Consider the following 22,903-nt stretch of genomic DNA (forward strand, 5'->3'; position numbering starts at 1 on the left):
CTCTTTAGAATAACTGATCTTAGTAGAAAGTATGTTTTGCCATTGATTGCTGATTAATTCAATTAAAAAAATGTTGAAAGAATTGTGCTTTCACAAGTCATCCCCATATGGCTTTGATCTGGCTGCGCCCACAGCTAATTCTCTGTGACCGAATATCCAAAGAAAAGTTATGTATCATTTCAGTGAGGAGCAGATGTTTGATGAAAACAGTGCTGTCGTAAAATTAAAGTGTTTACCTTCTTAGAAGCAGTGATTCAATGGGGACTTGCACTATCAACGTGTAACAGAAATTTAAACAGTATGCAGGGCATTATATCACTGTAATTATTTCTTCAGGAAACCGAGTGGCTTGTCAAAGTCATTCTCAATGACACTGAGAGTGCAAACAGTGCAAATTCTGGGCCACAAAAAAGAGGGATGGCAGGACTAAGCACCCATGGTTGACTGGACAAGGGGTCCTGTTTTATGCCTTGCACCAGGATCCATGCCAAAAACGGTATACTGCTGGTAATTCCTTACAGCAGGCTGGCATCGGGCTGCTACTCAGTATGTCTGGCCAAGCATCAGTTTGCTCACGTAGCAGGATCTTTCAAGGATGTGAAGGCACTGTTAATGTTTTTAATTTTTATTTTTGTGTTGCTGATACAATCAGCTTAGCTGAGGAAAAGGAATGAGAACTCCTTTGAATTAAATGTAGGACAGTCAGAACAGAGATGTTGCACCTCCCTTAGATGAAACAGATGGGAACTGGCCTATTTGCATATCTCAAGGTGTTTTCATTACATGGACTGTTTCCTAACTTTGCCATTCCAATAACTTCCACAATATTTCCTAAGCAAAAAGTGTAAGACTAAGTTTTACGTTGTGATTAGACCTTTTGGCTTGAGTGGCTTATCAAAATGTTTGAACGAATCTAGAAAGCTTCTGTCTACAATGACACAGAATTTCTACAGTGTCAGCATGTGATTTTTCTATCTTCTCTTGAATTCATTCCTTTTTGCCGTATTTCCACAAAGGAAACTTCCTTCTTTTTTTGTCCTGATAGGCGGGTTGTGTCTGGGGCTCGTTTTTTTTTTTCATGTGTAAAAACAGTTTTTCCACCAAGTTTACCCTTGTACTTGGTGGAAACTGGAGAAGACTTAGGTCATGTAAATACATCTTCTTAGGTCTGTTTCAAAACATTGTCAGTTTTTAGGTGGCTGAGAGTACTGGAGGACCTTTGGGATAGACTGCATGAGCTGTAGGATGGATGAGCAACCATTTGCCACAGAAAATTATGAAATGAGACTAGTATTTTAGACAGCTTGTTTATTGTCATCCTGGGTCATGCATCTGGCAGAGCTTAGTGGCCAGGCAACAGCAAGTAGTGCTGCGTTGATGCTCAGTAACCTGAACATTACCAATGGGTCTCCCTACCCAGATGTCCCAATCTAATGCTAATTAATTAAATGTCAGAATGTCTACTCACTTGAATGAACTTTGAGTAAAATTCTTTGCCTTTTCATTTTACACAAAAAAAAACCCCGCCCAAAATTCTGCCTGATTGTTAGAAATGGTCCGTGGATGGTACTAAACAACAGTCGCTTTAAAGCATGATATCTAGCACTGCAGGTTTTTGGTACAGAAAGGTAGTTCAAATTCCCAAAGAAAGCAATTATAATAATTATTATTAATATAATATTTAGTATTATAAGCAGGTCAAAAGAGCAGTTTGTAAGAACCATTTGGGATTTTTTAAATGATCCAAAAAAGATAGGCATCTAGCTTTCAGTCCTCTTTGATGGTGGAAGAGAGCACTAGAAACTTCAGTTATTTATGCCCCTGTAAAAATCCAAGCATCCAAAAAAGAACTGGCAGAACTGGAAGCATCAAGAGGGTGAAGGTTAGAAATGCTGAAAAAACTCTGGCAGAACTTCCCAAAGTAAATGGCATTGCAGAAGTTATGCAGGCAACTGGGAGGTATAGCCGCAACCAAGAAAGCACCTTGAAGAAATGTTGGTAATAGGAGGGGACCTGGAGAAAACGTGTGAGCCTGATGAAAAGCTAGCTTCATAAATATGACCGAGAGCAAGAAAAATGAGGGGCAGACATCAAGTTTTCTTCCTGACCTCCAGTGACCTCCAGGCTTGCCTGTTCAAGGCTGAAGGAGGCTTTTTGATGAAGAAGATGTCAGAATACAAGCACAATCTGGTTGGAGAGCCAGCTGTCGAGCTGCATTGCAAGAATTCTTTGAAAACCATGGATGTGTAGAGATTGCAGTAAGTACTTTTTCTGAAGAAAGGGGTTGCAAACAAGTGAATTCGCTTTACAAAGCAAAAAGCAGAGTTACCTTTCTATGGCACCGCACTGTTATCAAAGAACATTGACATACTTCAAGCAAAAACATCCAGATTCCTGAACTAAAGGCATATTTATATAGTCCATTATAAAGAACAAGAAAGAAAACTACTCAAAGCACTGAGTGACCAGTATTCCATCAGTGATAGGCCTTAACTGCAGCACAGTTGCCTTTCCATGTTTGCATTAAACCTAGATTATCAAATTTTCTAACTTCTAGTCATAAAGATAGTCCACATGACCTTGGCTATACTCTACGAATAATGTCAGAAGTATTGTTACCATTGTTGCCCTGTATATCTGGAATAAATTTCATATCTAACACAAGGCAGACACTTCAAAGACTGTAAAGATATTTTCTTTCTCCCTGCAAGCAATTTATCAGCATTCTTCCCAGGGAATTAAGAGGCTCCAGGGGATTCCAGATGTCTTTGAATGGTCATGCTGCTTTTCCACTGAACTGTTCTGCCTATGGTTAAGGAACTACTATGACAACCTGTTCTCCAGACATTAACCGTCTGGCACTTTAGATGGCCCTAAGACTCACACAGTGTCACAAATTTCTAAATTGCCTTAACTAATGAAGTAGCATGGGAGGAGGTCTTGGAAAGCTTGCTCTAAGTCATTCTAATAGAGCATGTAAACATTATTATGCTTATGCCATCAATTGTTCTTTCTTTTTGCTGTGTCATTGGCAAAATTTTCTTTGTGGGAACAATTTAGCTTGGGGATCAGTCTGCTGAATCTGTCTTGCCTTAATTCCACCAGCCTGGAGGGCTTTTTCACTTAGAAGAACCTGTCTTCTTAGCAAAATAGTGAAAAGTAGAATCAAGACTAGATGGTGTAAGGGCATATCAGGGCAAGAAGTGGATTTTCATTTGATTTTACTAACTGAGGTCTTAAGTCTGTAACTCGGACTGAGTATTTTAACATCACCTTTGCAGAATGGAAGGTCTCTGAAGAAGACTGTAAATACTTATAAGAAGTTATGTCCCCTTGGAGATTAAGGCTGACTTTCACATTGCTAATTTAGATGCCCACTTTTGGCATAACGACATCTAAAATGAGTGTGTCAGTGCTACCAGGATGAGTCAGAACACTTACCCTCCTTCTGCAGTCAATAGAGAGATGAGTATTTGTTTCTTAAAGTGTTGTTTACCATGCTGAGTGGGAAACTGCCTAGAGCTAGCCAAAAGAAATGCTAATTACAAGGACTCTGAATCCCCACTTGTAAGGAGCCCCTGAGTCAGATCTGCACTTCAGGCACCTCTGTCCATTGCTGTCCCTTTAATCGTGAGTGATGAGTCCTTGACTAAGCGAATTTGCATTTGTACCTTGTTTGCAAAACAGCCTCATGTTAGACCACTGAGCCAAAGAGGCTGTGCACAGTGTGGTATGCCCTTCACGCCAGCGTGCAATATTCAAGCCCACAATTACCACTTCTCCAGAGAGGCCATACTGCAGATAGAGGAATTTATTCAAAGACAAAAGTGGATAGACAAAAGGCATCCTAGGTCAACTAAACACACGTCTTCCTTCCAGTGACGGCGTTGGCTAGGTATAAACTGACTGTTTTTGACAATAGCTTGGACTCCTAAGTGAAATGTAAACATTTTGAACACAGACACAATAACTCAGGTGTCCACAATCTGGAGCTGAAGCCCATCCTTATGGCTTGACTCAGTTGCCTAAACCTAGGTGTCTATCCATATATATAAGATATGATCTTTAGGAGACTTGGGGCAGTCATTTGACACCAGAAGTACCAGAGCTACACAGAGAGGGGACTTGTAAATGCTTATATTACACATTAGGTTTGTTACCTGCTTTAGATATTATTGATTACTGCATTTACTTGCTGGATCTCACTGTATTGAAAATAGGGAACTCCACAGAAAGAAAGAGCATTTTATGAAGTCCCCCGTGTCTGCCCTAGGAATTTGGTTTTCTTTCTGTCCCTATGCACTTGTACCTCATCTCCTTCTTCCACATATATCTGCTTTTGGCCTTCCCTCCTCCTAAACCTTCTTTGCCCCAAGGAGTTACACACATAAGAAGATGGCATAATATGTTGTTGCAATATCCTCTTCTCTGAGGATCCTGTGGATACCTGAGTAACTGTGGGGGAATCACAGTCCTGCAAGATACAAAGCAGCAGCAGTGCTTCTATAAAGCAGATAGATCCTTGCATGGGTTAGGTAAAATCTAGTTCAAGCACCTATCTTACTGGGATGATAGTGTCGGCAGCTGGATCATAGGAGACGGTGGTTGTATTACCATACGCTCTTGAGACATTGTCAGTTCAGGCTTCCATAGGTCTTTCTTCTCAAGGAAACAAGCATTTGATATAGGACATCGCCACGTCTTAACAGAAGACAAAAATTAATTCCTGTAAACAAAGGTATTCCCTGGGTTCTTAACTACTGTCAGAGAGAGAATATTGAGCTAGGTGGACTTTGTCCTCACACAGTGGGTGCTCTCATGTTCTGTAGCCAGAAAGTAGTTGCAATAGTAAATAAGAAACATTTTATTAAAAACAGAGATTGGTATGTAACATTATTTTCCAGTACTCTGTTCTTTAGAGAAGTGTCTGTTACTTATGCAGTTGAATTACTTGAAAGCATTCTGTTAGTTTTCAGAATATTATATTAAAATATAAACATTGGTGATTACGATCAGAATTTCAAATTGTATCTGAGAATGAACAGTTCTTGAGATTTTAAAAACTGAATGTACAGTCACCTTGACCACTTCCCTGAGCCTTGGGGTCTCCCTTTACAAACTACTTTTTAGTTTCTTTGTGTCCCTGTTGAGGGAGATAGCAGATTCATAAACTGCAGTAATTGAAACCAGTGCAAATTTCTTGAGTTTGACTAATCATTACCATTTCTTACTGAAAATTCACTGACTCCTAGCCAAGATTTTATTAATTTTAATATGAAAACATCCACACCTATCATTTCTCCCCTGAGGTCTCCTAGGCTGCTGCAGAAATGGAGTCTGACCTCTATTGCTTTGGCTAGAGTTGAGGATGTGAAATCCTCTGGCTAGCTGCTTTTTGGATAACCTACAAGACACCAGGGGTCAGATTCTTGGCCTGGTAACGCTGCTTTGCACTGCTCTGGCTTGATGCCGCAGCTCCCATCACGGGGAATCCCAGGAGGAGAGTGGTACGAGGTTTGGGTATTCCTGACTTCAGATACCCACATTTTCTCAGCTGCCACTGTACATGGCAATAAAAGGGAGCAGCCTCCAAGCTGCTTAGGCTTAATTGAAGAGTTGAAACGGCCCCCAACGGGATGCCCAGCTAAAACTTTACTCTCAGTTGATTGACCTCAAGTATGAGCGATCTGGTGACTTAAGCAAAGATATGCAATGAATACGTTTTCTGAAATGTTGACCAGGCATTTGCTCCCCTGGGAAATAGTTTTTCAGTTCTTGCTAGTTTTGTGCAATCTGACAACCACACCTTAGCAGTGCAGATGGACATCACCAGAGTCAAAGAGAGCACAGACACGCACACACATGCAATGGAGGCTTAAGGCTACCCTTTCTGTCTGTGGCAAATAGGAAAAAACAGAAACCCAGACACTCTAAACTTTGCCTATTAACAAAGCTAAAGTATCACCATCTTGGGTATAGCCCTCCAAAAACATGTCGATCTGTAGCCTTAAGGTTGATTTTGTGCCATGTCTGTAGCAAGTGATGTATGAAATCACAGAACCGCAGAATGGTTTGGGCCGGAAGGGACCTTAAAGATCATCTAGTTCCAACCCCCTGCCATGGGCAGGGACACCTCCCACTAGACCAGGTGTTCAGCTACATCCAGAAAATTGAGGAAAAGGAAGAGTACAGCTCCTGAGTCCATCGTTGACCTGGCTGTCATCCTGGCTGTGTGATGCTATCGCATAAACGCTTTGGAGTAACATGATATTTACCTGATGGTGCAGGCAAATATCTCTGTAAAGTGTATCCTGCCCCGTCAGTGCACCAGGCTAATCCTGAAGCTAGTGGTCTGATAATCATCACCTGATGATGATGGACTTTCCCCACATCATATTAGGGTGACCTTGACAAGGAAGGAGGGCATGGGTGGAGTTCTCCATCCATGTAACCAGGAGGAAGATCTCTCTGGTTCCATGATGGTGCCCCAGTCCTTGTGCACACAGAGTTTGGGGGAGATGGGGATGCTGTTTCCAGAAAGGGTGGTACTACCTGCCATCTTGTTACATGGTTGTTTCTTTTCCCTGGTGCCACAGAAAAGGGCAGGTTTGTGGCAAGAGGTAGAGGCAAAAATGTTAATAATCAGCTCAGGCACTCCCAGAGCAAGCCTGTAGATCCCCTGTGGGCTTTACCCCCGCTCACTGGGTCCAGGAGGTTTTACATCCAGCGTAGGCTCCAAGCTACGGATTGAGGTGGGAATAGCCCATAACCTTTGCCTTCCAAATCAAAGCTTCTTTGTTAACCAGACTATCTCTAAATCAGTAGCACTCTATCCCACCAGGAAAAATAAAAGAATTGTCAGTTGTTAGTCAACAGATAAAAAAACCAAACCCCAAACCTGAATCATTTTTCCCTTTTAGAGGAAATAAAATACATGGGGATGCAATGTTCTGGGATTTGAGAGGGAAAGGGCAGCGTGGTTTTACACAGGTGCACCCTGCTCTCTCTCCGTGCCATGGTGCAGGAGGAACACCCGGCTGCACTCGTGTGACCCCTCCGGTCAGCCCAGGCTGGGGCTGATGTGCTCTAGAGGGAGCCACATCTGTCCTTGCTCTCGGGAATGGAGGTCATCAGCCTGCCAAGCTTTCCAGGAAAGAGGGAGTGGCCGGAGAGTCTTGAGTTACTGAGCGTGGACCACCTGGAACATAGTGTGCAGCGAGCACTTGTCCTACCTCTAGACACTTCACAGTAAGGAGTAAGGGATGCTGAGTTGGCTTTGAACTCCCACCCAAACTCGCTTTGAAGACATGGAAGGGCAGGCAAGTAACATGCATGTTCTGTTCTAAAAAAAATGGCAATAGCATTTCTGCATTTCAGTCTGTAACGGAGGCTGGTTTAGGATTACAATATTTGGCTTTAGACTTGAAACACATAGGTGTTTGATTCTATCTGGGGACAAGGACTGTTTGCAAAGCTCAGACCTTGACCCAGGTTCTGAACGAGAGCACCCTGCAACTCTGATGTGTTCTGAGCTCTGACAGAGAGAAAGGGGAAAAAATAATTTTCTCCCTGCATTAGAGAGAAAGCGTATTAATAATGCCGCCACTATTTTATGACTGGGGAAAAAATCCTAGTCTCTTGCAAGGCAAAGTTGGGAAATAGCTATCTTTTATTTCAAGAAATCAGAGCCATAAAAATCATAGCTATAAAACCCACAGCAGCCTGAACCCTCTAAATAAAACCTCTTGTATTTTATGCCTCCTTTTCTATTTCAGGTCTTCATTTGCCTAATTACTACTCAGAGGCTGGCAGAGATTTTCCCTGCAGCGCTCAGCTCTGCTGACTGCAGAGACCCTACCTGGCACACTAAGTTAGTGCGTCAGCATTCTAGGTAGAAATGAATGAAAAATCAATCAGGGCAACTGCAGTGGCAGCATATACAACTCTAACCTACTTTGTGCATGGTTTCGAACATTTCATTGTGTATTTAGGCATCTTTTAAAATGGTAAGTGGATCTGAAATAAAATAGATGTTTCTAGCCAGCCTAAGAAATGTTTTGTCATCTTTACTGCTTAGCTCAAGCAAACTTACCACCCTGACTGCTAAGTTAAGTTGCAGTCTTGATTGAAATGCCAAAAAGTATGAGGAGATTGTTTTAATCTTGAAAATCTATCACCAGCAGATTGCATCATGCAGTGGATATAGATGCAGTGATATCTTTGATTCTTTTAGCCGTATTTACAGACCAGATGCAGAGTAGGGCTGGAAAAGCAAAAGTACACTAGAGCAGGTTTTGAGACACGGGTATTGCTGACATATGGTCTTGCAAGGAGTTTGGTCTGTGGTTGTTTGTGTGTGTGCTCTTATTTTTTCATGTTGCATTCCTGCATAGGCAGAGTTGAGAATGGCTTGCCAGTTTCATTTAATGAAAGTCCATGATAAAAAGGTCCAGTCTCCATGCCTAAAAAATGAGTAGCTGCTGTAACTTTTTCAGCTGAGTGGGTTAAATATGTTATAGACCCTCATATAGATCATAAGATCATTGCTGTAACAAGTTGTGCAGTGCAACACTGTAAAGGTTTCAAAAAATTCACGAGCCTCTTTGTATGTGATGCCCTTGCAGTGAAGAAGATTCTTTTCACTATAAAGATGAAGAGTCTACTTTTTCTGGTGCTGATTTCTGTCTGCTGGGCTGAACCTCACCCTGACAACTCAAGTCTGGAGCATGAAAGAATTATTCACATTCAAGGTAAGGAAATACGTGAGAAAATACCAGTGTCTTCAGATTGCTGAGGGAAACAGAATAATGTGCTTAATGATCCTTAATTGTTTATTCTGTTGCACTGTTTTTTAAATACTATTATTACTGGTGACAAACCTTTTCTTTTCTTGTTCTGATGCATTATTATTACACCGAAGGAAAGTAAAAAAAAATAAATAATGAAAATTGCACTTATTAATAGCACTTACTCACAACCTTGCAAAGATTAGTGAGTAAAATAAAGCATGATTTAAGATAAAGAAAAAGGGCATGCATCCTAAAGTAATAAGCAACTGCAATTGATCGAAATACCTTTAGTTTATTGTGGAATATATATGATTTTAAGAAGACAGTCATACATAGTTCTTCACATTACATAAAATTATTGCTGCTTAGTATTTAAAAAGGCTCAGCACGTCTGAGATAATGATTGGGCTATTTAAACTAGGGGAAAAAAAAAAAAAGTAGCTTACCCCAAAAGAAATGTGTCTTTCCTCATACCTTTAATTCACACTAAGCATTATACTGGCCTTCTGCATAATCCTGTTTGGTTCATGTTTGAATCCCAGACCTTATAGCTGTAGCAGGATTTGAGTCTGCAGTACAATGCAGCTGTTTGTTCAGTCCGGGCTTCAGTCACGGAGGGTCATCCTGTATAAGAAAAAACAGGGGATTTGTGCAGTAAGGACAGGCAGAACTAACAGGGATTTTCCTGATTTCATTTAGATGTTTCTTGAGACTGGCTAAAATTAACCTTGCCGAATTAAGAAATGCAGCATTATTGTTCTCTCTCTCTTTAAAGCTTGATTCCTTTCTCTCAACAGCTGGCAAATTGTGTTATTTGAGTGTTTGTGTAAATACGAATTACCAGGTTAGGGCAGGTTACTAAGAAAGCCTGAACATTTAGAAGTTCACAGGAAAGTCACAGAAGTTAAAGGTAGCCTGCACCTTTGAAAACAGGCACTCGGATTGTCAAGGTCAAATAGGGAGTAACAGCTAGCTGGTTTCACTCTAAGGAAACTCACAGGATGAAGGTCAAATGAACGTGTTATATCAAAATGAAGACATATCACTGTCTGAGATAATGAACATTCATACCCTAAGGAAAATTTCATATTAGACACCAATGACAAATAAACATATAGTTTGCCTTGCCTTGTATAATGCAGTTTCTTAACACTGAACATCTTATTTATGTTTTTGGAAGAGTAAATTAGTGGAAATAATTAAACCGAAACAAAACTATTGTTCCTTATTCTGTGTGTGTTAAACTTGCTGCGTCAGCAGATTAGCGTAATTTGCAAGTCATATCTGCTGCTTCAGCATGTGTACAGTGCAGTCTGCAAGTGCTAAATAGTTTAAAGCTGATACAAGTTTCAAGACGGACCGTTCTCCCTACCCATGAAAACCCATCTGAACCTCAAGAGTTTGTTCCTCCCAGGAAAGCTGGCTAAAGCTTAAAATTGAGCTCTACCATGAGCTTTGCGCATTAGCCGATTCGGGCTCTGAAATACACAGACCACAAATCAAAAAGAATAAAACTGTTCGAAACTCGGTACTTTTACTATTAATTTCTTTCATTCCACTCGTCATTGTGGAATCCCATCAGGCTTGGGATTCTGCCCTGCCCAATGCTGGATAAACACATAAGATGATCTACACCTGGAAACAGGCTGGAAATCAGGGAAGCCTGTGGAACACATGTGTAATAGCTTCATACAAAAGGTATTTTATATTACATTAAGGAGTGTAGCATCCCCCTCCACAGCTGAAATAAGAGATGTGTAGTTGAACTCCTCCTGGATTGCATGCTTTGGAATGCCTTGGAATTACAAAAGGTGCGGATAGATGTTGTGTAGTCAAGTACACAGAGCTGAAAGGGATCTCCTGAGGCAATGAACTAATCCCTCTTCTATTGCCTTTTTTACATCATGTAATCTCCTGTAGGTTTAGTTTAATTTTTTAAAGAGCTGAGTTTCAAATCTCATTACTGGAGGGTAGTTTTGGACCCTGTTTTTCTGCTATGAAAAGCACTATCCTAATTCTCCATGTTTATTCGCCACTGTATTGCCTTATGCTTCTCCTAGTGTTGTTCCTTAGCTTTGAATAACAATTTTTCTTCTTTGATGTTCACTTTAGAACATTAATAGGATAACACCATATCCTCACAAATTTATAGTAGTTCATCGCTCCACTTATTCTTATTTGAATTCGTACTTCCTGAGTGCTCCCAGCCAGGGTTTTACTCCAGGTAAGATCTTAGGCTGGCACTAGTATTTATTTTTTTTCACAGCTAACAATGTTTTTTTTTTTCAGACCTTGGATCAAATCTGTACTCTTCCCAGCCATGTTGCAGTGCTGGTCAATAGTCTACTGAGATAGACAATATTTGGGCATCATTCTCCCTCATTCTCACTTGCAATTAACAAGTACAAGGTTTATATGAGTAATTCTTCATACTTAGGCCTTAAAAATCTAAATTATGCATTCAGCATTAAATGTTATCATACTTTTTCCACCCTTCTGTCTTCAAACATTATAAATATCCATTCTCCTCCTTTCAGTGATGTTTAATATGCCATGTGAAAATTTTATTAATTCAATAGTCACATTTACTTTATAAGGTAAAATTAGTGGAAATATGAAAGTGTCTCAAAAATTATATTGGAGAGAGTCCAGTAGCCTTTTTCTAGGCTAATCATTTATGCTTCAGTCCAGCCAATGGCAGTTTCCACTGTATCTAGTTCTTAGACAGTTAGCAAAGTTTCTACTGTAACACCGATTTTCTCCATCCTGTCTAATTTCCTATATTTCCCATATCACTTGCTTCCCGTATCTCCAAGAAATTGATACATCACATTTCCCTGGCCTCATACATTTATTTCTATTATATTATTGATATCAAATTAGTCTGAAACCCTTTGGTAAGTATCTATTGCATCTTATCCCTCTTCCTAGTGACTTACTCCAGTTCTGTTCTTCAACAATTTTTATTCAAAAATTGTTCTAATGTCCTGTATGCTGTTGAGGTCAGACCAATTGGCCTGTTAATAGTTAAGTTACTTTCCTTACATATATTTGTTGTTTTGCTGTTGTCCAGAAACACATGATGCCATTCTTAAAGTGATAGGTGAGCTAATATCTCTGCCATCAGGTTTGCCATACCAAGCATCAGTAGTAACGTCAGTACTTCAGGCTGTGAGTTTTCTACCCTTTTCTTTGAACAGGCTACATTTTCTGAGTTCAGCTTTCACCTTTATCTTTTAATTTCATATCGATACACTTGTACTTTAAACAACATCATACTTTCAGAACATCAAAACCAGCATTATTAAATGGAGAGGATTTGTTAATATAACTCTTGGGTCATTTCCCTATTGTCTTCCACCTTTATCTGTGTAGTGACACCATACTCCAAAATGAACCTGTGACTGTTTAAAAGACCTTTTTTTCACTGCTGCACTAAGAACTTTTGCAGTCTTTCCTGACACGCTTTTGTTCCATGCTCCATTTTGTCCTCACTATCATTTCTTACTTCTTCACAACCTGCTAAAGCGGTAATGTACAGTGCCACCTCGTCACCTTTATCTTTCTTTTGGCCTTCCTAAAGAGCAGCCACCTATCAATATCGTATTAGGGTCTGACGGCTATGTCAGTGTGCTTCTGACTCCCTTCACAACCATGTCAGGAACCAGAAGATCTAGTTACCCCACTTTGCTGCCCCTCCATTAGTACAAAAACTCCTGCCATCTCTCTCAGACTCAGAATTTGCTAACCAGAGCGAGCAGTGTTCCATAAATTGTATTGTTCTCTGATTATACCAACAGGTCATTGCTTTTTAGGAACACAGAGCTCTCTCTTTCAGATGTCTTGAAACTGTGGATTTCTTTAGCTTTACTTGCCATAAAGTGCCATTGCCACTTTAACACTGCAATAGGTATAACTGTCATGTTCTCTCTTAAATCTTTCAATTTTTCTTATAAATGAACCACTCACGAATATCTCTATTCCTGCCGTCAGTGTCAGTTCTAGTTCCTGGTTCTTCCCTTGCTGGTTAATACAATGAAACTGGACCTCAGTCAAATTTCTCATCTGCTAGACAGTTTTACCCCCTACCTTCACCAGTATTCCTTTCTGCTTCTTTCCTCAGGCCCACTTATTTTGTTTATATCTTTTCTTCTTTGGTTTTATTCCAATATTTATGAATGACATTTATGAAAAACCTAAAGCTGCATTTCATCTCTTCTGTGACTTTATTTCCTTTCCTGAAGCCTGTAGTGGATTTCATGGTTTTGGTCAGGCTACTCTATTATCCCAGACTACTTGACCATATCACCTTCGTCTCTGGTAGTTTGTCTGCGTGCAAAAGTCATTCCAGTTTAACTTTTGTGGAAAAGGGCAAATGAAAGAACTATATTTGAATGAGATGTGCTGCCCCCCTCACCCTCCCACCCCGGTAAACTGCATCTGCCTTAGGGGATACCAGTTTCACTGTTTAGAAAAAATCATAATACTAAATGAAATCATCTGGTGAATGTGAAAATGGGACAAAAGTATACCCTTGCCACTTAAGTGTCCACAACAAGAAAACAATACTACTCTAAGCATATCAATGTAATTAAAGACTTGGATTTTCTCTGAAGTCAAGATCTGTGAAGGACTCTGTGACCCATGAGAGAGGAAGATGATTCTTTTCAGTGCTCAGCTTTGAATATCTGTCTAATCTATTCATAGTGCTAGTTACTGACCAATTATTCAAAGAGGCAGAGTACCCTTAAGAGATAAGAGCATTCTTCTCTGTGTAGCTGTTCTGCAAAATAAACAAAGTTTACTAAGTCATTACTGTAATTGCTAAGTTAATTACTTTACGGTGGCACGAACCTTTAACATATGCTTCCAGTTTGTTCAGTTTTAGAAATACAACAAGGAAGGCCGGAGAAGAGAATACAAAGTTTTGTTTGAAAAGGATCAACTTTTACCTTTTCAGCTCTTCCTTGGATATAAGTGAGTTTATGTTATGCAACAATTTTTTACCTTTCAGATACAAGGATACACCCATTTACCTATCAAGAAATCTGTGCAGTTATATGTATACAGACCAAGAAATGTGACAACATGAAATGAGCAGAAAACTTTCTAAGATTGTCCTATTAAAAAAAAAAAAAGGAAAGTTAAATCAATTAATCAGTAACAACAGCAAAAGAAATCTTAGCCCAACCTGTTCTATATGATAATGAGGTTTATTCAGAGTCCATGTCCTTTTCTTTAAAACAAGCCAGAACCAACAGAGAGAAAGCAGCTGCATAGACTTGCTGGACTAGCCAAAGGCATAACAAGAGATTAGGTGCACTACTGATTTTACCTCATACGTTAATTCTTATCTTCCCAACTTTCATACTTTTCCTCTTTGCTTTTGACTTCCTTCCATTAGTCCATGTTTCTGCATTTTCCCATGTTACCTGTTATTTCTTTCCATTTATTTTTTCCGCTTAAAATTTCTCACTAGTTTTGTTGCCTTTCAGGACACTTTAGATTATGTCATGATCTGTTTTGCCGTCTCTTCTTAAAATTGAGCTGCTTCTTTACATCAACACAACTTGCTTTCCTCTTTGCACCATGGCATGTTGCAACAGCATGTAATAGAAAAGTCAGCAAAGAGCAACCTCACCTAGTGTTGGCATGCTGGTTTCATCAAAGGCATTCAGGACTGCAGATTCTGAAAAAGACCTTAAATTATAGGTACCAATATATTTGGGTTGCAAAAAATTGCTACAGAACCAAAAACCATTTACAGTAAACATCAATTTGAATTACTGATTTGCCTTTACTTTCTACACCAGTCTAATTCCATATATATAGCATTTAAAGGTAATTAAAGAACTGGAAAACCTCCTCACCGTTTCCATGTGATATTTTGGTTTTGTCAAACAGTCTCAATGCCACCCATGAAGATTTCCTTCTGTACAGAGAAGGTGCAGAGACATCATGATTTCTGTTCTGTTCTGCTCTATGAGGCCTGATCTTCATGCAATTTCTTTATCTACACTGAAGTAAACACGTACTTAAAGTTTATTTAAGGCACAAGGTGGCAATATTTCAGAAGAGCTGAAGTTTGTTATTTCCCTGATGGTTTTATGTGTTGTTAGGTCTCCTAGAAACCTAAACTTGAGTTAGTATGACCCCTTTAACAATTCCCCGCAACGTGTTGCTCAGATTGAGTAGATGGGATCAGCTGAAAAATGTTTTACATCGATCTTGTGGTCTCTATGTTGGAGAGACAGATTTCTTCTCTGCCATTTATAAAGCGAGTATTTTTAGCTGTACTATTATTTGGAACCAGGTAAACTTTTTAACTAAGATTTATCTATCATCTCTCTTATCAATTATACGTCAAAACTTAAAAGTAATGTGTAGAGAGTATTTTATCCTGTCATTTTAGAGGTAGGAACAGGGGAGTTTGATGCTTCTATTTTCTTTCTCATGACATAAACAAAATCACAGTAATGCTTGGGCCAAATAAGAACAGCTTTTCCTAGTCTTACAGCTGATTTGCAAAAGTTTTTAGATTATTTTCCCGAAAGTGAAAGTAAAAAGATAGTTAGTTAAAACATAGAAAAAATATAGTTTTTAGGGGAAAAAATAGGGAAAAAAAGTGTTTGTGTAATTCTTCCTTATGTTTTTCCGTTCAGATTCTCTGAGTAATACAGACATATATGCGTATATCAATAATGCGCTTCCATACATATTATAGCAAGTGGGAATTGTGGTTATCACAGAAATTATTTTTGAGTTTTAAGTTAGCATGGTAGGATAACAAAATATGCCACTGCTACAGGAAGAGTGAGGATATTTTAGCATAACAGTTAGGCTCAATTCCTTGGTAATATTGCAGGAAAGCCAGAAACAATTCTGTTTATTTAAAGTAGGATGGCACACCGTGTTATTAACCTAATGTCTTGCTAACAGCGTGGAACATTTAGGCAATACATGAGTTTATCTGACAAAACACATCAATGATGTGATCCCTTACTTATGATTTTTTTCTCTCTAAAAATGCACATTTTTTTTCTCCACTGTTGCTCTGTAAGTTAGTCCATTAAAATGTGGGAATAATCAAGTTTTTGTAGCCAGGTCAACATAAGTTTCTGGACAGTTATGACGGATAAAGTGGATAAAGCTGTTTCCCAAGGGACATGGCATGACTCATGCTCTCTGCCCCACACTATGTTCCTGGCCTTTCAAACCTGGCTTGCCATTGCTCTTCAGTGCAGAAGCCAGCTAAGAGGAAAAAAAACCAAACAAACAACAAAAAGAAAGAAAATCCCACACGAAAAAAACCCAAACCTCTAAAAAGACAAACCAATATGCGTATGTGTCCAGCAGTAAAATTTGGAAATAAACCAATAAGCTAGCAGGTGAGACTGAATTGAGAGCTCTAGCAGCATGAATGCCACTCCACTTAACTGTCCTTGAAGTGGGGATCACACTGAAGGTAAGGTCAGTTGTGTACAAAGCAATGACAGCCAGAACAGCAGTGCTAATTGCATAGCATTCAGACAAGGGAGAAAGAGAGGAGGAGAATCAGAGGCAGATAGCGTGCTGTGTTACTTAAGGTAGAAAGATACCCCTTCATTTGCAGTATATACCTCCATACCTCCTTGGTTTGGAACTGCTGAGATACAGCCAAGCCAACCTAAATAGCAAGTTTCCAAGTGAGTTTTCATTTGTGGCAGGCAGTCTTTCCCTACAGCTTGGAAAAGGAGCTCCCAGAGTTTTGTGTTGTCCCATGCAACTGGAGAGCTTCTGCAACTTGGACAAACTCATTTTTAGCTAGCTTAGCTGTTTTTGCATTACGTTGCCTTTGTCATCCATCTCATTGCACCAGGAGGATTAACAAATGGCCACAGCCCGTCAGAATCGATAGTCGGGGAGCAGGAGTGGAGAAAGTATGGCAAATTAGTCCCCAGTGGTGCCTTGTTCTGTACTAACAGTGAAGCTGCTGCCTGTCTTAACAAGGCAAAATATGCCTGGAAGGGTGAAAACCCCACCTTGCAAACCTTTCTCATCCCATTTCTGACCTTGGAGCTGAGACCAGAGCCAATAACCAGGCCGTTGCCATCTCTGTTCCCAACAGAAAGAGCAGCTGGAGGTTGGCATTCCTCACTGTTAGTCCACCGTCTGAGGGTGCATGCATGTGGTCCGTCTTGTCTCCAGCAAGTATCCAAACTGTCCTGTCGCAGACACCGCTTAGCAAGGGATTATCTGGGGTTTGCGGGGTTCATAGTTGTTTGACCATTCACCTTACAAATGCTCTGATGGTACTTCTAAATAAAGCAGTTCTGGGGAAAGAGAAGGATTGTCTTCTCCAAGTAACATGCTGGACACTGTGATAACACTCGCATGTCCCATCTTTTTCCTTCTTGCACTCATCTTTTAGATATTCCTGCCATTTAGGCACAAAGATAATTTTATTCAGAAGGAGCAGCCTTGTCAGAAACCCAATGAGGAAAGCAGGCGGGGAGCCACTCTGACAAGCCTTTAAAACAGTGTTTACCCCATCTTCCATGATCGGATTGTTGTTTCACAACAGATCATTGCTGCTTGTATTAAGGTAACCCAGGAAGCAGGATTCATTCTTCATTTAAGCTGACTTTCACAGCAGTAAGCTAGAATGCTGCATTCAGAGTGCTAAACGTGTTGTAAATAAAGGGATTCAGGTTTGCTCTGTGTTTGGGCATTTTTTTTGTCGATTGTGATTTTTTTTTAACTCCTTCTCTGTCAACTCCAGGAAGACCAAAGCCACTCATTTTGCCATGCTCCCAAAAATAGGCAGTTAGGTGAATTTGGCCCTGGTTGTCACTGGCTGCTGGATAATAAAGACCTCCTGGTCTCTTGCCAAACCCCAGTCATCTCATTTTTAATCCTGAATCCCTGCTGTCTGCGTGTCTTCTGCATGTCTTCTGGCTCAAAAAGAAACTATGCAGCATCCCCCAATCTGACATCTGCTTTTCCTCGAAAGCCAGAGATTCTTCCTTCCTCCTCTCCTGGGTCTGGGAGCAGAGAAAAGGGCACACTGCCCCACTGTCTTGCCAGAGAGAAGGGCACATCATGCCTTTTTCTGTAAAAAAGAACTGGCTTTTAGAAAAGTTGGGGGTGGAGGTATATTTCAAGTTTTGTATCTCCCTTTGAACCTCCAGAGATGTAGCAGGTGTTCCAGGCTGAGAAAAGCCATGCGTTTCTTTCTTTTCCCAGGTTCCCATCCCCTCTGTTCTTTACACTTACTGAGATATGAGCTCAGGTAGTGGCTGCTGCAGAGGGCTGGAGGAGGTGGGAGGCAGCCAGGAGAGAGCTACACCACCGTGTAAAGACGCTAACGCTGGAGTCAGAGGTGACAGTGCTCTGGGCAAGTCTCCAGGCCTTGCTGGCACAGGCTAGCTGTTGTTAGAAAGAGCGAGTGTTAGCAGCCTGAGTCAGACTCTCCCTCCTGCCCCGGTCCTTTCTGCTAATATTTATTAACTTGACTATTTCAGTATTAAAGACCCAACATAGCTGAGCTCTGATTCAGATTTCTTGGTAATAACCACCCCAAAGCATAACAGTTCTCCTCCCAAGATGGACAGAAGTCTGTGGAACGCCTTTGTCCCTGAAGGAAGCAGGGAAATTCGCAGACAAGCCATCCTGGCTGCCTTCACTTTCTTCCTTCTCCTCGTCCTGTGGAAACAGTGTTAGCAACACTTTCCATGGTGTCTTGCCTCAGATCACCTCTCTCCTTGGATGCTCTCCTCTGAAAGGGGGAAGATGAGTTGTCGGAGCAGCCCTGAGCCTCTGCTCGTCTCTGGGAATAAGGGCAGTGAAAAAGAAAACCAGTTATGTGGGGCTGCAGGTGATCTGCTGTGCAGCAATGTTCTGTCACTAGGTAGGAAGGTCTCTCATCCTGGTAAAACAACTCTCAGTGCTCAAGCTTGTTCATTCTAGAGGAAACTGGTACCCTGGCTAATCTGTCCTGTGCAGGTCATAGCAATGCTCTTGACACAGCATCTCCTCACAAAGAAGATTTGGGATACCTGTTTTTCTCAAGCAGATGCAAGTTTGCACTCAGCGAGCTTGTCCTTGCAATTACCACCCCAAATGTGTTCACATAATCATAAAATGCTGGACACCCTGGGGTTTCTTCATAGAATCATAGAATGGGTTGAGTTGGAAGGGACCTTAAAGGTCATCTAGTTCCAACCCCCTGCCATGGTCAAGGACAGCTTCCACTAGACCAGGTTGCTCCAAGCCCCGTACAACTTGGCCTTGAACACTTCCAGGGATGGGGCAGCCACAACGTCCCTGGGCAGCCTGTGCCAGTGCCTCACCACCCTCACAGTAAAGAATTTCTTCACAAGATCTAAATCTCCCCTCTTTCAGTGTAAAACTTGTCTTATGACTACACTCCCTGATCAAAAGTCCCTCCTCATCTTTCCTGTAGGCCCCCTTTAGGGACTGGAAGGGGCTCTAAGGTCTCCCTGGCTCCTTCTCTTCTCCAGGCTGAACGACCCCAACTCCCTCAGCCTGTCCTTATAGCAGAGGTGCTCCAGCCCTCAGATCATCTTCATGGTCCTCCTCTGGACCGGCTCCAATAGGTCCATGTCTTTCCTGCACTGAGGACCCCAGAGCTGGATGCAGCACTCCAGGTGGGGTCTCACCAGAGCAGAGCAGAGGGGCAGAATCCCGTCCCTCGACCTGCTGGCCACACTTGATGCAGCCCAGGATGCGGTTGGCTTTCTGGGCTGCAAGTGCACATTGCCAAGTCATGTGGAGCTTCTTATCCACCAACACCCCCAAGTCCTTCTCCTCAGGGCTGCTCTCAATGCATTCTCTGCCCAGCCTTTATTTGTGCTTGGGATTGCCCTGACCCAGCTGCAGGACCTTGCACTTGGCCTGGTTGAACTTCATGAGGTTTGCACAGGCCCACCTCTCAAGCCTGTCAAGGTCCCTCTGGGTGGCATCCCTTCCTTTCCCTCCTCTGCTGCTTAGTGTAGCCGGCGTGGACAGATAGTGAAGTCACGCTGAAACTGTGGTTTAGGTGAATATATCATTTAGCTGGCAGACCTGTCAACAGGACTCAGAAGCCTAGGACTGTCTGGAGACATTTATGAGCTACAGATCCCAGCGTTTCCCTGCACCCACCGTGGCTGCAGACACACCACAGGCTTTTTACAGTGTTGTGGAGAGAGAGCTGGCCGGGTGGGATGCTCCCTGGTGGGGTCATCACTGACACCTCGCCTGTCAGCCCATCTCCATCCCAGTCACCCACACCTCTCGCCTGGCCGACAGCATTTTTGCACGTATTTATGTGGTTTTGCCCTATCAATCCAGATTCATCCCCACAGACACCAGCAGAAAAATTGCTGCCAGCCTTCATAGGGTCAGCTTCTCAGCAGCCTTGGCTTTTGCTGAAACCAGAGAGCGCCAGACTGAGCCTTGGAGTCGGGAATCACATTTCCAAGGCTGTTACATTGACTTGCTGAACACACACAGGGAGTTAGGAAGTCTTTCTTCACAGTCTGTTATGTAGAGCGAGGTTGGTAGTTCTCTCCCAGAGAGCAGAGCACTGGCGATTCATTGCTATTTTCAGTGGGTTTCTCAGTGACAGAGGACGGCAGTATCTATAGAAGCGCTGAGCGTGCTAGATCAGTTTTGCAATTCTTCTGCACATGAGAGAAGGGGCAAGAGGTACTGAAAGAAGGAAATATTCTCACTTTTGGATACATCCGCTGACTGCCACCGTGAACCCTGTGTTTTCCCATGTTTTCCCAAGGCAGCACAGCCTGTGAAAGAAGCCCCAGAGACTGAAGGTTGGAAGCGAACACTGGCTCGAGCTGACTGTCGAAATCATATAATGATTTCATAGAGCAACATCAGCCGTAGTGACCCAGTAGAGAGAAAAGAGAGCAGGGGGTCTGCGGTGAGGGTGGGGAGGAGAGGGGCCAGCCAGTTAAATACAGGTTTGTGTGAAAAGTGAGATCAAAATATCAAAGAAAAAATAGTGATGAGTTTGAAGGAGATGAGGAAAAAACAGATTGGGATGGTGAACAAAGCGAGCAGGAGAGGACTGGATTTTACATTTGCAGATAATTCCTTACTTTGGTGGAAGTCTGACAGAAGAGGAACTCAAGCTCAAAAATTAGAATAAAATACAAATAGAAAATGAGACATTTTAGAATTATGCTGACGCTTTTCATGTCAATATAAATAGTGCTATTTGATACAGCAATGTTTTTTCTGTTTTGTGAGTGTGACTCTCTGCGTCTCAGATCGTGAGGGGCTTTGTGTGCTGCTGCCTGAATAAGCCGAGTCCATACATAAGAACCGAATTATGAGAAAAGATGCAGCATTGACAGACTGCTCTTGAACAACCCGCAGGGAAATACGGGATGTTTGTGTGGAGCCTTTTATGGATGGTGGCGTTCATCCACCAGCCATGCAACGCTGTAAATATATTTATACAGCTCTGTCTTCTTGACTGTGGAGTATATAGGATGGCCTCTGCCTATATAAGGGGTCAATGCTGTGAACCAGTTAGCCTCTCTGCCCGTCTGGGAGAGTACACGCATGGACATACTTGCAGCTAAGTAAATAATTATATATAACTGTTTTATTTACTACTGCATAGGTACAAAATGATTGCAGGGAAATGATGCTGCAGACCTAACGCACAATAGAGCTGGTTGTTATGGCATTGATCATGTCCATTCTGAAAAACGTAGATGGCAGGCTAATCCTTGTTTTTGTTTTTCTCCTTGAATCCCAACAGAAAATGGACCCCGTCTACTTGTGGTAGCAGAGCAAGCTAAAATCTTCTCACACCGGGGTGGCAATGTCACACTGCCATGTAAATTTTACCATGAACACACGTCAACAGCTGGCTCAGGAACCCACAAAATCCGGGTCAAGTGGACCAAACTCACCTCAGATTACCTCAAAGAAGTGGACGTCTTTGTTGCGATGGGACACCACAGAAAGAGCTACGGAAACTACCAGGGCAGAGTGTTTCTGAGGGAAAGCAGTGAAAATGATGCCTCTCTCATAATCACAAATATCATACTGGAGGATTACGGGAGATATAAGTGCGAGGTGATTGAAGGATTGGAGGACGACACAGCAGTGGTAGCTCTGAATTTGGAAGGTGGGTAACACCTGAATTATACGTAAATTCAGATTTGCATGGTGTTAAGGAATACCTGCTTTTTTCTCTTAATACTGCTGATTCTGTGTTAACAGCAAGCTGAGGAGGGGGATTCATTGTGCTCTGGGGACCTTGGCTTGACAGCCCATGACAACGATCATAGATTAGAAGGACATTAGGACATCTATATCTTATGTTAGCCTACGGCATATTCAGCTCCCAGTGAGACACGGTGTGAGGGGAGCCAAAAAAGAATGACCAAACAAAGTATGAAGAACTCCATATGTTTTTAATTTGCTCCTATCACTTTACAGAAGTCATTGCGTGTTTTTACAGTAGGCTTAGGCAAAATTATATTAAATATTCCCCTAATAGCCATTTTACAGAACTTCTGGACATTTTAGATTATCGAGCAAATACAAATCTTCTTACAAAGACTAAAAATGTTAAAGTAGTTTTCCAGAAACAATGGTTTTGTTTTTTCCAGCCTTATAATTACCTAAAATAGATCTCTATATTGCCAAGATCTCTATATTGCCAAGACAACTCCTACATGTAGTCTGTGGTCATTTCCCTCAGCAATATTATTGAAAATAAAGCATTAGAGTACAAAGCATTATGAAAAAAAAAAAAAGTGAAACAGTTTTAAGGAGGACCAAAAATTCAGCTTTCCTTTACTCTTATGAAATTCAGATAAATTTTATGAGGTGCAATGCGTGTAAACCAGCATTTGGCCTTTTTCCCCAAAGCACTGCACTGAACTCAGCAGTAAGCTGAGGGTTGCATGAAGATGTCTCCCTTACCCTTATACTTGCCAGCAAGTGTGTGCCAGAGAGAACTGCATAGAAGCCATGTTATCTGTGAAAAGTAGCTAGGAAGAAAAAAAGAAGAGAAAAGAAGAAAATCGACCCCCTGGCTCTTACACCTGTAAACAGGTGAAATATATGACTCTCTCTCTCATTAAGGGTTA

At 41.4% G+C, this 22,903-nt stretch overlaps 1 protein-coding gene across 1 annotated transcript in view; it reads left to right on the forward strand.

The window, feature by feature from the left end:
• HAPLN1 (hyaluronan and proteoglycan link protein 1) overlaps window positions 1-22,903 on the forward strand; it is a 64,166-nt gene that overhangs the window by 24,230 nt on the left and 17,033 nt on the right. Inside the window, exons 2-3 of the mRNA XM_054186192.1 lie at window positions 8,625-8,750; window positions 21,562-21,933. Coding sequence (XP_054042167.1) covers window positions 8,651-8,750; window positions 21,562-21,933 — 472 coding nt within the window. The 5' untranslated portion in view covers window positions 8,625-8,650. The remainder of the gene's footprint in view (window positions 1-8,624; window positions 8,751-21,561; window positions 21,934-22,903) is intronic.

This window comes from Rissa tridactyla, chromosome Z (genome assembly GCF_028500815.1).
Source record: "Rissa tridactyla isolate bRisTri1 chromosome Z, bRisTri1.patW.cur.20221130, whole genome shotgun sequence".
Lineage (NCBI taxonomy): Eukaryota > Metazoa > Chordata > Aves > Charadriiformes > Laridae > Rissa > Rissa tridactyla.